This window comes from Oxyura jamaicensis, chromosome 1 (assembly GCF_011077185.1).
Source record: "Oxyura jamaicensis isolate SHBP4307 breed ruddy duck chromosome 1, BPBGC_Ojam_1.0, whole genome shotgun sequence".
In the NCBI taxonomy this organism is placed as follows: Eukaryota; Metazoa; Chordata; class Aves; order Anseriformes; family Anatidae; genus Oxyura; species Oxyura jamaicensis.
In genome coordinates this window covers 15,031,953-15,046,412 of record NC_048893.1, presented here as the reverse complement: position 1 = coordinate 15,046,412, position 14,460 = coordinate 15,031,953, and the positions used below count along the sequence as shown (strand labels likewise).

General features: G+C 38.6%; 1 protein-coding gene across 1 annotated transcript in view; it reads left to right on the top strand.

Annotated features, from left to right (window-relative positions):
* Positions 1-12,600, top strand: part of C1H12orf40 (chromosome 1 C12orf40 homolog) — a 15,757-nt gene extending 3,157 nt beyond the window's left edge. Inside the window, exons 4-13 of the mRNA XM_035343236.1 lie at positions 63-195; positions 954-1,020; positions 2,790-2,987; positions 5,378-5,484; positions 8,098-8,627; positions 8,867-8,939; positions 9,535-9,616; positions 10,165-10,231; positions 11,310-11,404; positions 11,980-12,600. Coding sequence (XP_035199127.1) covers positions 63-195; positions 954-1,020; positions 2,790-2,987; positions 5,378-5,484; positions 8,098-8,627; positions 8,867-8,939; positions 9,535-9,616; positions 10,165-10,231; positions 11,310-11,404; positions 11,980-12,600 — 1,973 coding nt within the window. The remainder of the gene's footprint in view (positions 1-62; positions 196-953; positions 1,021-2,789; positions 2,988-5,377; positions 5,485-8,097; positions 8,628-8,866; positions 8,940-9,534; positions 9,617-10,164; positions 10,232-11,309; positions 11,405-11,979) is intronic.
* Positions 12,601-14,460: the final 1,860 nt, after the last annotated feature.

Here is a 14,460-nt window from a genome sequence, read left to right as displayed (position 1 = left end):
GGCTTTAAAATGAATGGCTTTCTCCAAGTCCAGCGTTGACATTATAGATGTTTTCATTACAGTGAGCCTGAAGAAGCCAGTTCACATTGACATCACTGGAGACTTAAAAGCTCCTGTTAGAAGGTACAACCTAGACCTTCCCAAGTCACCACTGCATAAACAATATACAGCAAACTTAGACCTCATCCAGAACAGGTACTTGTATAAAACAGGCAATAGTTAAGCTACACTGAAGTTCTGAAAAAGGTGTTTCATGACGTACTTTCATCTGCTTCCTAAAAAATTAAAAGGAGTTACCATTGCAGTGCAGTGGAAAATAAACCTGATAAGGATATTTTTTTCTGTGTGTATTTATTAACATGAATGGAAGGGTGTCACTTTGGAGGCAACTGGATAACTGGGGAAAGAGGTCTAGGCCAGTACTGTAGAGCAGGAGTATGGAGAGAAAGACTGATCTGAAACTGATCAATATCCTGAGCATTTGATTTTATGCCTATGCTCATATGTGTCCTGCCTTGAAAGGACTGAAGAAATGTATATTTGGGGTATTAAGTAAGCATAAATATAGTACTCTAAGACAAAGAAGTTTTGTTATGCCTTCTGACATTCCAGTGATACTCCTATTACAAGAGAATAAAGAAACATTTAAATTCAAAACATGAAGCTGAGATTTAAATATGTATATATACTTCTTTACTCATGGCAGATTGTTCATGCACTAAGTATATCTCACAAAGCAGACTATTCAAACAGCATCTTCCACTTACACCGTTTTCCTATCAATTTCAGACACCCTTACGTGACTGATCCACAGACTTTATGGTCAAATCTGCTTAAAATCAAGCCCTTTGTAGACACCTGGAAAAATATTGTTAAATTTATTTGAAATTAGTTAGGATGCTTTAATCTTACAAATCTCATATTTCATGGACTGTTTTTATTAATTTTACAAGGTTACAAGAGCAAGTATTGGACAGCAGAAGGCAGCATCTCTTAGAGAAGGGAAAATACCAGCATGATGTAAGTTTATTGTTTTCACTGATGTCAAGGTAAAAATATGTACTAATAACTGTATTTCTAAGTGATTTTTCAGTGATCAAATCTCATGAGTACTGAAACATGTGAAGGCTTCCTTCTTAAGGCTACATTAATATGTTATTTGGCAGTCATGTTTTACACTTTTTCCTTGTATTATCTTTCTTCTATTATTCTATTATTTTTCTTCTTTTCTCACATATATAATGAAAAGCTCAACTTGTTTTAGGCATTTTCCAAAATACCCAGGAATATCTGTGCTCTAACTAGTTGCAAAGGACAAAAATTATGGGAAAATATCTGAGGCCAAGATTAGGTAAATTATAAACAATATGCATATCATAAATTGATGAAATGTGAGAAGTATATGCAGAAGTGAGTCTTTAAGACAAACTTATGTACAAGTCTCAGTGGATACAATTGGGAAGTTCACACTCTTATTGAGGTTAAAGTGCATTTGCTATATCAAGATCAGGATTTTTTTAATGATAAATTCCAATGCTGTGTAAAAAAAAAAAAAAAAAAAAAAAAAAAAAAAGTTTAGATTGCTCAAACATGCTTGATAATATAGCTCCACTGACTCCTGCTGCTTCTGAGGAGAGAGCAATTGCAAAAAACCTCTCACTCAGTATTGTTCCATATCTTCTTTGCCCGTTCATTTTGCCAAACCACTTTCTGCTAGAGTGAGAAAGATAGAAGTGTTACTAGTTCCTTTCGAGTGAGGAAGACTTGCTTATCGGGGGTGAAAATTTATCTGTCTAATGTGTTTCAACCACGATCACCATGAGGTGCCACTACTTTTTTAGATATCGCATTAAGCCAGCCTTCTCTTACTACCCTTTTTCTTCTGTTGCTTGAAGATATAGAGGCCACATTTCAATTCAATGTGGCCAGGAATAATGGATCAAAATGACAGCTAAGTTTCTCCCCAGACTCTACCAGTATGAACTGGTTTACATCATTCCTTCAGAACACGCGATAATGCAGTGCTCACACAGAAATTAATGTATGGATCAAAGAATAAAGGCCAAGTCCTGTATATTGCAAAGAACTCTTTTAAAAAGTTCTATGAGGTAAAGTGTATCCCATTTAAATCATTATATCTGCTTTATCTAGCAGAAAAAGGGGCTATAATATTCATAATTTAGCTTTCTAGGGATAGTTTGGTGGCACAAGGATTTAGTTCAGTTTATGTACAAAGCTTTTGCATTGCATTAGTTTCTTGTATCGCTTTCACTGAATAAACTGGGTTACAGGCACTCCTTCCGTGTAGCTGTGGTTGTAAAAACATTTAATGTTTTTTTTGTTTTGTTTTGTTTTGTTTTTTTGTTTTCAAATTTCTCCTGTGTTCTGATGCGCTTGAGATAGCATTGTGGGTCTCACAACATGCTGGCGTTTTCTTCATACTGCAGTAAAATAACTTTAATTTTCTACTTAAGAACCAATTCAACACATCATTTACCTACACGTGTAAAGCTAAAAATGTATTTATATCCATCTCCCCTCAGGATAACCTGTGTGTGTATATATACTACAACTTCAATAGGTACTTAAGTGTTTTCCTGAAATAAACCTAACAACTTTATGTTTTTAATGAAAAAATCATATCAGAATACATGATTTTTTTTTTCTGTAAAAGTGGTATATGTGGAAAGAGATGTGAAAGATATAGAAAGGTTAGATCTTTTTTGAACTTTATGCTTAGATCAAAATAGTCTTAGATAAATTAATTCTCTTTGCTATCTTTTATCTAGTTACCACAAGTAACAGAACTATCTTATGCTGACTCTTGTATGGAACATGAAGACAACATAGCAACAGCTTTTAGCACCTGTCCATTGTCTCCTTCTGTTTTTTGGTCCCCTAACTGTGCACAGTTTTCAGAAGAAAATTTTAATACAAACCTAATGGGTAATCCTTGGGAAGAGAGCTATGAAGATAAGCAAAACCAGGTTTGATTAATATTTTTCATTTCCTCTGAATTATTTTTAACTAAATTTCATTTATTTGGGGTATAGACTTAGTTTAATGTTGAAGATAATTACGAACAAGCAACATTTCTTGTAGGCTAGTGGCAATGATTATTCTGTGTATACAAACATATTTCTTTTAGTGGTGTGAAGCAGCCTCAGTTTGAGCGTACATTTGCTGAACTCTCAGCATTGCTGATATCTGCAGGAAGGAAGTTAGCCACATACTGCAGCTGTCTTTTGTTTCTGGCTTGTAAAATTGCTTAAAGAAAACTGAAGTATGCTACAGTTATAAATACAGCTTTCTTGAATGTACAGTTAGTATAAATGGGCGTAAGATCCCAGGTGATAACCATGGCCTAAGAGAACACGAACTTCTATAGCTCTGTCATGAGCCAAACCAAAGAAAATGCTGTCTACTGCTAAACAGAATTGATGACCTACTGACGAAGGACATGGAGAAGTCTGAGGCAATCAAGACCTACTTTGCCGCAGTCTTTTCTGGCAAGGTCTGCTCTCTGGCACGTTTTCAGGCCCAGTGTTGGGGAGAGACACACAAAACAGCAGTGAAGCAACAGGTTAAGGAATCCTTAGTTAAGTGGACACAAAAAAAAATGCATGGGACTGGACAAGGTGCATCCAAGTATACTAAGGGAGTTGGCTGACATCACTGCAGGGCAGATTCCCATCATCTTTGAAAGACTGTGGTGATCAGGACAGTTTCTCAGAGGCAAGAAATACACAAAAGTTATGCTCATGTACAAAGAAGACGAGTGTGATCCAGGAAAGTACTAGCTCTTCAGCTCACCTCTATCCCTCACCTGTTACAGAACTAGACCTCCTGGAGGTCATTTAAAGTTGCATGAAGAACAAGAAACTGAATGAGAACAGCCAGCATACATTTCCCATGGCCATGCTGTGCCTGACAAATCTGATTAACTTCTGTGATGAAATGACTAGCTCTGTGGATAAGGGTCAGCAGTGAATATTATTTACTTTGACTTGAGGAAGGCTTTTGACAAAGTTTACCTTGTGGGATTCTTGTAGCAAAAGTGGGGAGGTATCAGCCAGAGGAGTGGATGATAAGTTGGGTAAAAAACTGGCTGTACCATCATGCTCAAAGTAATTGTAAAGACAATTATTTTATGTCTAGTTGGCAACTGGCAGGGATGCCCAGGATCTAATAACAAGTCTGATATATCTTCATCAGCAATTTGGATAATGGGACAGAATGCACCCTCAGCATCTCAGCAGTTTCATAAACGACACCAAACTGACAGAGTGGTCATTACAGTTGGAGGGCTGTGTCTCAGAGGGATCTAGACTTGCAGAAGGCCAAAAGAAACCTCCTAAAGTTCAACACAGTTAAACAGAACATCCTGCACCTCAGAAGAAATAACCCCACACATCTGTGTGGGTGGGGGATTGACTGAATAGGCAGCAGCTTCTCAGAGAAGGACCTGAGAGTGCCAGTGGATAACAAGTTGTACCCAAGTCAGCAATGCACCCATGTAGCAATAAAGGCCAACTACATAAGAAGCTGTAGTAAAAAGAGCATATGAAACTGTCAAAGGCAAGTGATTATTCCCCTCTGAAAACCATGTGTTAGAATGCATCTGAAATATTGTGTCCACTCTGGGCACTCTTAGCCCGAGAGAGATCAACAAACTGGAGGAAGACCAACGGAGGGTCACAAAAATTGCTAGTGGATTGGAGCTTATGATAGACATGGAGAGAATGAGCAAAGAGGGTTTGTATAGCTTGGGAAAGAGAAAGCTCTAAGGGGATGACTGGGGAACCAGACTTTGTCTTCAGGGTCTAAACAGAGTTATAGACAGGACAGAGTCAGAGGTGCACAGTGAAATGAGAATAAAAGTCACAAGTTTAAACAATGGAAATTCTGCTTGTATAGTAAAAAGTGTTGTCACAAAAGTAGCTAAACACCAAAATAGGTCATCTAAGGAGGCTGTGGAGTCTCAGTCCTGAACAATACTGAGCAATCTGGACTATCAGTGGAGCTAGCCTGAGCAGGAGTTTGGATTAGATACCTCTTGAGATCCCTTCCACACAACAGCATTCTGTGATTCTATGACCTTCAGTGGAATGTCAGCTTTTTCCAGTCTATCCAGCTTGTCGATATTATGGGATCATGGGATGCTTAAAAAGCCATTTTGTATGCTAGCGGTGACATGTGAATATGGAAAAGTATGAATTGTATGGAACTCAGTTGGGCTGTAATGTTTTATCCTTTACTGTAAAGATAAAAAGAAGTAAAACAGTTGGAAATCATATATATTGTTTGCAAACCCAACTTTAAAACACTGCAAGTATTCTATAAATTCAGAGTTTGACATTTTTGATCATTTTCTCAGCCAGGAATTATTTCAGATCAAGATCCTTGGCTTTCAAAACACCCAAGCCAGTGTATTTTAAGAAAGTCTGATACAATGCCTCCGGAGCTGTTTAAGCCAGTGCACAGGTAGGCAGTGATTTGATATAAGAGAGCAAAAATCACAGTAAAGTAAGAAAGGGCATACCTGAAACTTATTTTTACTTGATTTTTAGTGCTTCTTAAATAGAAATTAAAATTAAATGAGAAGACTGAACACACAAAGCTGTTCAAATTTGCAGAGAGGCAGCAAACTGTGATTTTGGTAGGTTCTTGGAACCATGGTCTATTTTTTGCAATGTTGTAAACAGAATGGTATTTCTCAATTCATCCAGAAGCATGGATTCACTGACAGGCCAAGGGGAGGGTAGCAGCTGCCACTCTCATTAGTTCTGGGTACCGTTGCAAGCGCTTTTCTGATGACCTTGAATTTGTAGCAATTGAGCAACTTTTCCACCTCCATTGTATATATTTGGGATTCCAGGAGCAAAAAAACATTTACTCTCCTTCTCTTTCATATGTGATTCTACTATAGCTTTTTTTAGAATTGATTCAGAAATACTTTCATGAGAAATACACTTTGTTTCTAAAAGAATAGGCAGAAACCTAGGATTGCTTTCTCTTTACATTTGCTGATTAAAAATCTTTTAATCACAGTGGGTTTAGGGCCAGAGTCATTTGAACTGAACAGTTTATTTCACTGAACAGTTTCTTTCTAGGTGTTATTTCCTTGTATCTAGGGATCTTACAGGGGTAATTTTCCTTTATTCTTTCTATTCTGTAAGTCTACCTTCTGACTGAAAGTACATATCAGTCTCTGGAGAGAGCCAAAAAAGACCATACACTATTCTGCAGTTCCTGAAGTACCTGCACTCGGTTTGCCTGGGGGGTCAAAGCGCTGGCTAGCCCTGTGACCTCATGATACCTTGATGGACACAGCAGCCTTCAGTCATACCCAACCTAACTTTCTCTTTTTAACTTTTCCTAGCTCCTTCTAGCTTTCTCCAGCAAAACCTAAAGTTAGGATAATGCTCACATTGCTGTATATCTTGGTGACTTCCTGATGAATATCTTGATGCCCTACATAATCTTATCTTGTCAGATCTCCCTTTTCATTTCTCCATGGGCCCTCAGGTCTGCACTCCCCTCGGTCATGGCATCTTTCACAGTCCTCCACCCACTCATGGCTCACTGACCATGCTGACAATGTGAAATCTCCTTTCCAACAGTTCTTCAACTCCGTTTCTTTGTGTTTTCTTTTTTTTTGTTTTTGTTTTTGTTTGTTTGTTTATTTTTCACCCATGATATCTATAAATTCTTTCACTTCAGTAGCTGTCAACTCTCCTGGGAAGGACATATCTTTCACAGCATGTGAAAAGCATAAACTTACACAATCATTTAACATAATTGTAGCATACTGATGATGGAATCCATGTGTACTGAGATCTGTGACCCCTCAAGTTCATTAAATATTAACTAAAAATTGTAGGTGTCTTGTAAAAGTCTTTCACTCTGAGTAGTGCTTAGCCATTTCCTCATCTACTATTATCTTTTACTTAGTATTACAAAATGTTCAGCTGGATTGCTCCACAAAATGTTTTTACCTTCCTCAGTTGTATCCAACTTTCTCTAGATACAAACCGTATTATGTTTAGTCTTTTAAAACTGATTTGTGGGTACTTTCTCCCTTAAGTTCTCTAAGATCTTTTTCCAGTTCCAAGTATTTTCTGATCAAGACATTATAGATTTTTTTAAAATAAGTTTTCACTTTGCCACATTTCAATTTTCAAGTTCCACTGAGAGCATTGTTTTATTATTATTTATTATTATTATTATTGTTATTATTTAATAATATTATTATTAATAATAATAAAAGGCATGCTTTGAATGGCCATGGCCATCTCTGCATACAGAAATCTCTTAACTCTTCACTCAGATTTTCTGAAAAGTCAGTCAAGAGATCAAACCTAGAAAGAAGTGGCCAAATGTAAAATTAAGATCCAAATGAGTGAAAGCATGATAGCTTTCACACTAATGATAAACATGATAGCGTCCTTCAAAACCACTACTACCAGAAGTGGGGGAGGGAAGTAGGGGCAAAACAAAACTGACTGCAAAAAACTGAAAACAAAAAAGACTGACCTCCTGACTGCCGAGTAGAAAACTTCTGTGCTTAATTAGGATTACGGACCTCAATTACAAAAACAGTTGTCTTGCTGAAGAGACCAGGAATTAAGCAATGCACAGATCTTGTAATGGGCTTTCAGTACAAGAGTGAACTGTAGCCTTGAAGAACAAACTTTTTACGAACTGAAGAAGCTGTCTCCCTCTTCTTTTTCTTCCTTTCTTTCTGTCTTTTTTTTTTTTAGTCCATAGTGGACTTCTTTGGTCAGTTGAGTGGAGCAGCAGTGACATACTGTGGCTGATTTATAAATCACAGTTTCCTACTCGATATGCTCCATGTATTGGCACGTTTGGAGATATCATGAAACAGAACTCTGTTTAAAACAGCCTTACTATAATGTGGAAATAAAATACAGGCACTCTTTCAGTGGAAATAACATACACTCAGGACAGAATCAAGTGTGTTGAGGAGCAAAGTCTGATTTTTTTTTAAGTTGATCGTTTGTAGTGTTAGCAGTCAGTGTTTTGCTAATTTATATACTGAGCAAGCTGTGTTTTTTTAATTCCCTTCCCCCAAAGGCTGGACTATATGAATTCTGCCAGGAAAAATCCGGTGATAATGACGAGTAAAGAATCAGAAAACAGAGAAGGAATAAAAGAAACATTGTTTGGTGTCATGAAAGAAACCACAGAACTGAAAGCTCCCCAGCATGAAAGTGATTGTCCCTTTCTGGCACCGTTTGAAGATGAGAGCCAATCAATCCATAATAATTCTTCCACAAGGCATTTTAATCCTTTTGTTAACCAAAGCAGTACTGCCAATTTTTTCATTGATCTTGATGATAGAAATCAAATGACCAACAGAGATTATACTTATGATACTGGAGAGGCTCATCCTGCAATTAAAGCCCAAAACAAATCCATAGACAGACACCTGAAAGGCATTTTCACAGCTCCAGAACAGGTTTTATGTAAAAATAACAATGTGTCACTTGCAAGCTACAAGAAAGGCAGACCTCATAACACCCACCTGCAGGACTGTCATGAGGGACAGCACTACTTCGTTCCATCTGGAAACAAAGAAAAACCTTCAATACTTGAAAAAAGTGGTGAGTGTCAGCATTTTAGGGACATATGTTCTATGTTTTATTCTTCTTTTAGACACACCTCCTATATATATATATATATATATACGTGTGTCTACTCTGAGCTAAAACACATTATGAATCTTTGAGGTGCAGCAATTTAATTTTTAATCCAATTATTTTTAGAAATTGATAGAAGTAGTTATTTTCAAATTGTATTTATGCTACTGCATTTTTAAAACAAGATTTACTTTTGATTTTAGAGACATTTGCTTACTATCATGATCAGCAGACCAACTTAAAGGAGACTGTGCAGAACTATTCAATAAACAAAAGGTGAGTGCAGTAAAAATAGTCCATCTATTAACTAGTGACAGCAGCAGACACCTTGCTGAATTGCAGAAACCCTGGCTAAGAGGACCTGAAGGCAAAGTTCTAAGCAATATTACTGAAGACCTAAGTTATTCCAGTGAAAATAACAGTGAATAATGTGAATAAACTCCTGTGCATGTAAACCCTTTGTACATCTGTCTGTAATAACTAAAGAGAAAGGTTCCCTGCAGTCAAACTCTCGTTGTGATTTTGTACTCTAAAAGACCTTGTCTCCTTTCACTGACTACAAAGGAAATTAGCGTCTTTCCTAGGCCAAAGTTAACATATGTGAGTGCCCCGTGTTTTTCATCAAGATAGCTTTGTCACAGACTGATCCATAACAAAGCAATGCTGTCTTCAGTTAAATTAGTAAAAAAAAAATTATTAGTAAAAAAAAATTATATAAAAAAAAAAATATTAAAAAAAAAAAAACAGGTTCTCAGTAGTGGGAAACATTTCATGCGTACTGAAGACAAAACAAAAAATGTATGCAAAAAAGTCAGCAGTAGTGACTTTATTTCAGAAAGCAAGTAAAAGTACAGGGGAAATCACTTATCAGAGAACTCATGTTTGCATCCCTCAGAGATGAGCCTGTGAAAGAAGCAGTCTGGAAACAGAATCAGCTCTTTGGATTTGAAGAGGTAACCTTTTAAAGACTTTTTTTTTTGGTGTTACCTACTACTGAAGTGTTTGCACCATTCATTTGGGGTGAAGAAGGAATATCCACAACAGTTAGAAACTGAATTAACTTCTCTGAATTAACTTGGATACTTCTTGTCCTTCATGCTTTATATGAGGAGTCCAGAAAGAACAGCTTCTAGTTAAGTGGTTCAGCCAGTCCTTTCAGGTCCGTAATTTATATGGTTTGATTCACACCTAAGCTGATGCCTGAAATGCAATATATAAGTTACTCTTTACCCTAAGGTCTGAGTCCGTGGCAGGGTACAGAGGTTATATGCAGGATACTTCAGTGTTTGAATGGAGCTCTATGCCGTTATACACATAAAACCTCCTGTAGATATTTTGCCTGTAGAAGTCACTCAGGTGCATATGGTATTGCTCAGGGGTTTTATAGTCCTTATCATAATTTGCAGTGAGTCCTTTATGTAATAGAGGAACAGAATGTTCCTCACTTAACCTGAGGCGCTGAACCAGCTGAGCCTTCACTATTAATGCTTGTTTTCAAAAGTTTGCAACAGCACAAGAGGAAGAGTGTAAGTTGGGAGTGAGTTCAAACCTTCACAAGATGAAGAAAGGTTAGTGCCATTTACATATCATTGAGTCAAATATCAGATTTTTCTCTATACATGAAACTGAAACTTACTTTTAAAGCCAGGGAGAAGTGTTCTCATCTTTGTAGGATGTTACATTTGATGAGGGTTCCTATTTTTGATTCATGCAGCGCGGTATAATACCATTACCAGGTAACTAAGTATTAGCTTTCTCTTGAAGAGAACAATTCCGATGGTCTTCTTTCTGGTGAGTACTATCCACATAGTTCTTATTGCCCCATATCCTCCAAGTTTGTCCCCTAAACTGAAAAGCCAGCTCTAAAATTAGGATTAGCTTCTAAATAAATAAATCAATCCATGAGAGGTCAGGTGTGTTAATGTGAACATCACAACTCAAGTTTACAAACATCACCATTTTGTAACAGGGCCAAGTAAATGCCAGTCATTGTCTTTCTTTCTATTCCTGCAGATCTCCATTGGTGGAAAAAAAAAATCTTGGACAAGTCTTTTATATTATTTAATATGTTCATGAAATGTTTCTCGTTTCATTTTACTAGTCTAGTCTTTACCAGTCTTTATTCTCTTCCACCAGACTACGCTGTGCAGTTCAACATGTGCACAGAATGAGGGGAGCCAGCAGAGAGATCCCACATCCTTTTTGCTCCCTCAGTAGCTGTATGGGTCAGCCGTGCTGGCTGTATTTCAGAGCAGAAGACCTCCCAGGGGCCTCCAAGAGAAAAACATGACCATAAGCCCACATAACTTGTATGGTGGCCACTGTGTGCAGGGTTTTTGCTGCATTCAATCCTTTCCCCTGCCCTGCAGAACCCCTCTTGGGTAGCACAATGCTGCTGCCAGTGCAGATTAGCAGCTTAGCTTTAGCTTTGGGACACCCGTCTCACACGTTCTGCTGTGATATGCTGTCTTGAGAGAATGAGAATTGACTCTTGCCATATCCCAGACTGACCTTGCTAGCACTTTATTCCTGAAGCGGCATCATAAAACTGCTTCAGAAGTAGTAGTTATGCTTCATTCTGCATTCTGTGCTTGGGAGTTGGATGTTTGGGGAATATTTGGTGAGTAACTTTTCCTTCTGTCTGAGCTCAAATTTCAGATGTGGAGTCACCACTCAGCAGCCCCTCACCCAGCTACTCTCCAAGACAGACAGAAAGCTGTTTCAGCTCTAGTCCTGACATGGTGAGTGCTGCTCCCTGGTGAGTTTACAGGGGTTCATTTGAATGATATCTATATGCCTGTGCACATCCAAGGGTGGATGCAGCTGGAATCTTATTTATGGTTTTGTTTTGTATAAGACAAATTTATATGTGAGCAAAACAAGAAATGATTAGATGTAAATTTTCCTAAGTAGTTAAACAGCCCCGTGGTCTGGTCTCTTAACAATATCAGGCCTAGTGGAATTACAATAATACAACTGTGGAAAGATGCTAAGCAAGCTTCTGCTTTCTTCCTTGTGGTGTTGCTGCCTTACTTTAAGTGCCAGTAAGGGAGGAGGATTTGACACTGTGTGTTTTCAGCCATTACTGAACACAAAAAGGCCACAATATATAAATAAAAAATCTGCATGAGAGGAAAGGTCCACCTCACCCACCTTATTTCTAACAAAGGCCAGGAGCATGCTCCTGCAGAAAGAACACAAAAATCCAACAGACAGTTCTGGCCTTTCAGTTTATTTCATAATTTAATTGTGAGTTGATTATTAACTTAGTTATGGAACTGTTTTAACAGTTATTCACACAATTCTGTTCATGCAGTCTGAAGCGGAAGACCCAGCCAAAAAGCAGTATGTGGACAAAAGGTGTTACCAGATAGGCAATGCCAACAACACCTCAGGTGCGGCAAGCAAAGACACCCCCACGGCCTCTCAGAGTGGATCTGAGCCCCTCCAGCACTGCAGTAGTTTGGCCAGGGGAGAAGATAACTACCTTCAGCAGAAACACACTAGTTCACATGACACAGAGGAGGCAAATAAAGACCACACTGCCCCAGGTGAGGGCAGCTCCTTACACCAGACCCATAAAAAAGATCACGTCGCTGACAGTACAAAGCGGGATGGTTGGTCACAGACCGAGAGCTGTGCCCCAGAAGCAGGGAAGGTGGATGTTGCCACCCAATGTGACACCATGCGGGTGTGCAGCTGCGGGAGCTCCCTCCTCTCTGCCCGCAGCCCCGAGGGGCTCCCTCCTCCCGGCACCGCAGGCACCACTGGAGGGCACAAAATGCCAGAGCATGAGGCGCTGCAGCCTGCAGGCACAGGCAGCACAGCGGGAAAGGCAGCTCTTTCTTCTGAAGCCGAGTATCTGAGTTTGGCTGACAGAACAACTCTAGAGGTTCTGAACTACATCGATGTCATGAAGGAGAGAGAAAAGCAGTGACCAAATAGAATGGCATGTAAAGGGGACAGAAATAATACTTTCAGGTTTTTTCTTGTTCTCAGTAGGTGTTATTTAATTGTCATATTTTGATGTTTCTAGCTTGGCTAGTCAAAATATTGTTGTTTATTTGCTTATAAATTATTACTTACTATGGATCTCTATCTACCTTCTCCAGCTATGGATTTCTATAGATCTCCAACTGTTAACAATGGATTTTACAACAGCTTATTAAACATACACCTTAGAAACTAGATTTGCTTTCCCACCATATACCTGTAAGATTCTGTAGTCTGATGATGACTTTGCTTCTCCGGAAGGTAGTGGAGAGATTCTATTTCACTTCAAGACACATTTGATGTGACTCTTAGTTCAGAACTACTGTCTGATTTTTATCCACTTTAACAGGCAAACTAGCCTTTGCCCTATGTTTGTACTAAACAGAAAAATGAAAACAGAAAAAGGAAACAGAAAATGCACATCTGTGCACATAAAATAAAAGGTACTTTTAAAAGAACTAATTTATTAATTTTTAACAAAAGAAGCAAACACACAATAACAACAAACCCAAATGCTTAAAATTCCTTCCACAGCACTCTATTGATTCATTCTCTGACTGTTAATACTGACAAATTGTTTATGTGTTTCTGAGTTTTGCCAGCAGGTTGAAAATATTTTTTTTTTCCTTATAACAGTATTTGTTTGAAGCTACAAATAATAAATAAAATCTCCTGATAGTATAGTATTGTTTCTAGGTTATATTCTTTCCATTTAAAATAGTTCCTAGTTACATAAATGTTTGTAAGCTATGTTACAGGCTAGTCCTTACACACTGCAGGAAACTTGCTTGTATGAGGTTAACATGTTGTGCTTTATCCCTTGGAGCCAGCTGTTAGAAGATTCAGGGCCCTTGTTTCCACCAGGTCAGTTTCTTTTATTTTGCAATGAAAGGTCTTGTGGATGTCGGGATGTGCATCGTCCAGCACCGAAGAGATCCTTCGCCATTCTTTGTCTCAGTTCTCATCATCAAACTGATGGCTGTGTTTTCTGCCTGCTTTTATATTTGAAACTAAAAGGCAGGCTACATTGCTGAACAGTTTGCAGGTTTATGTCTATGCCATGTTAAAAATAGCATCTCTCGGAAATGTCAGTGGACTTTTCTTCACTTTGAAGAAAATCGCATTGTCTTTTATATATAAAAATTGCACACACAGGAAGTGGCTTCACAGCCGGACTTCTGAAATGTGGAACTATCATTTAGCCAATTCACCGCCTACTTCCTAAGGCTTGACATAAGCAGATTTTCTTTTTTAGGTTGCCGCAATTTATTGTCAAAGCAAGCTCCCTAGTCATTTCTTTAGCTGAAACTGCGATGATCATCTTCTTCACAGGGGGTATAATTTATCTGAATAATACTCATGATTTGCTGAAAGCTCAGCAGTTACCAGGATTTTGTGAGGCACAGTTGTTCACTCAGCGTTATGAAACTTGCTCAGACTGTGCCACACGAGCCTGTGCTGGCTGGAATCGGGACATTTCCAAGGCAAGCATTGTCCCAGCTACACCCTGTACATCACCTGGCTGAGAGCTCTCTGGTGGCTGTGCTTTGACGGTGCTGAACTGACCCATCCCGATGCAAACGGTCAGTAACGTGCAGTGGGAGAGATATTCCTGCTTTTTGCTAGAGGGACATCACTGCTGGGGCTTTTAGAATTTGTTTTGTCTTGCAGTGAGTGAAGCTACCCAAATTCAGGCAGACACTTCTGGTCTGCAGAGCAAGGCAGATTCCCAGTCTGCTCCGGCGAACCTACTGGGCAGAGAGGGCAGGTCAGAACTGGGAGAAGAGGACTGTAGCACCCCAGA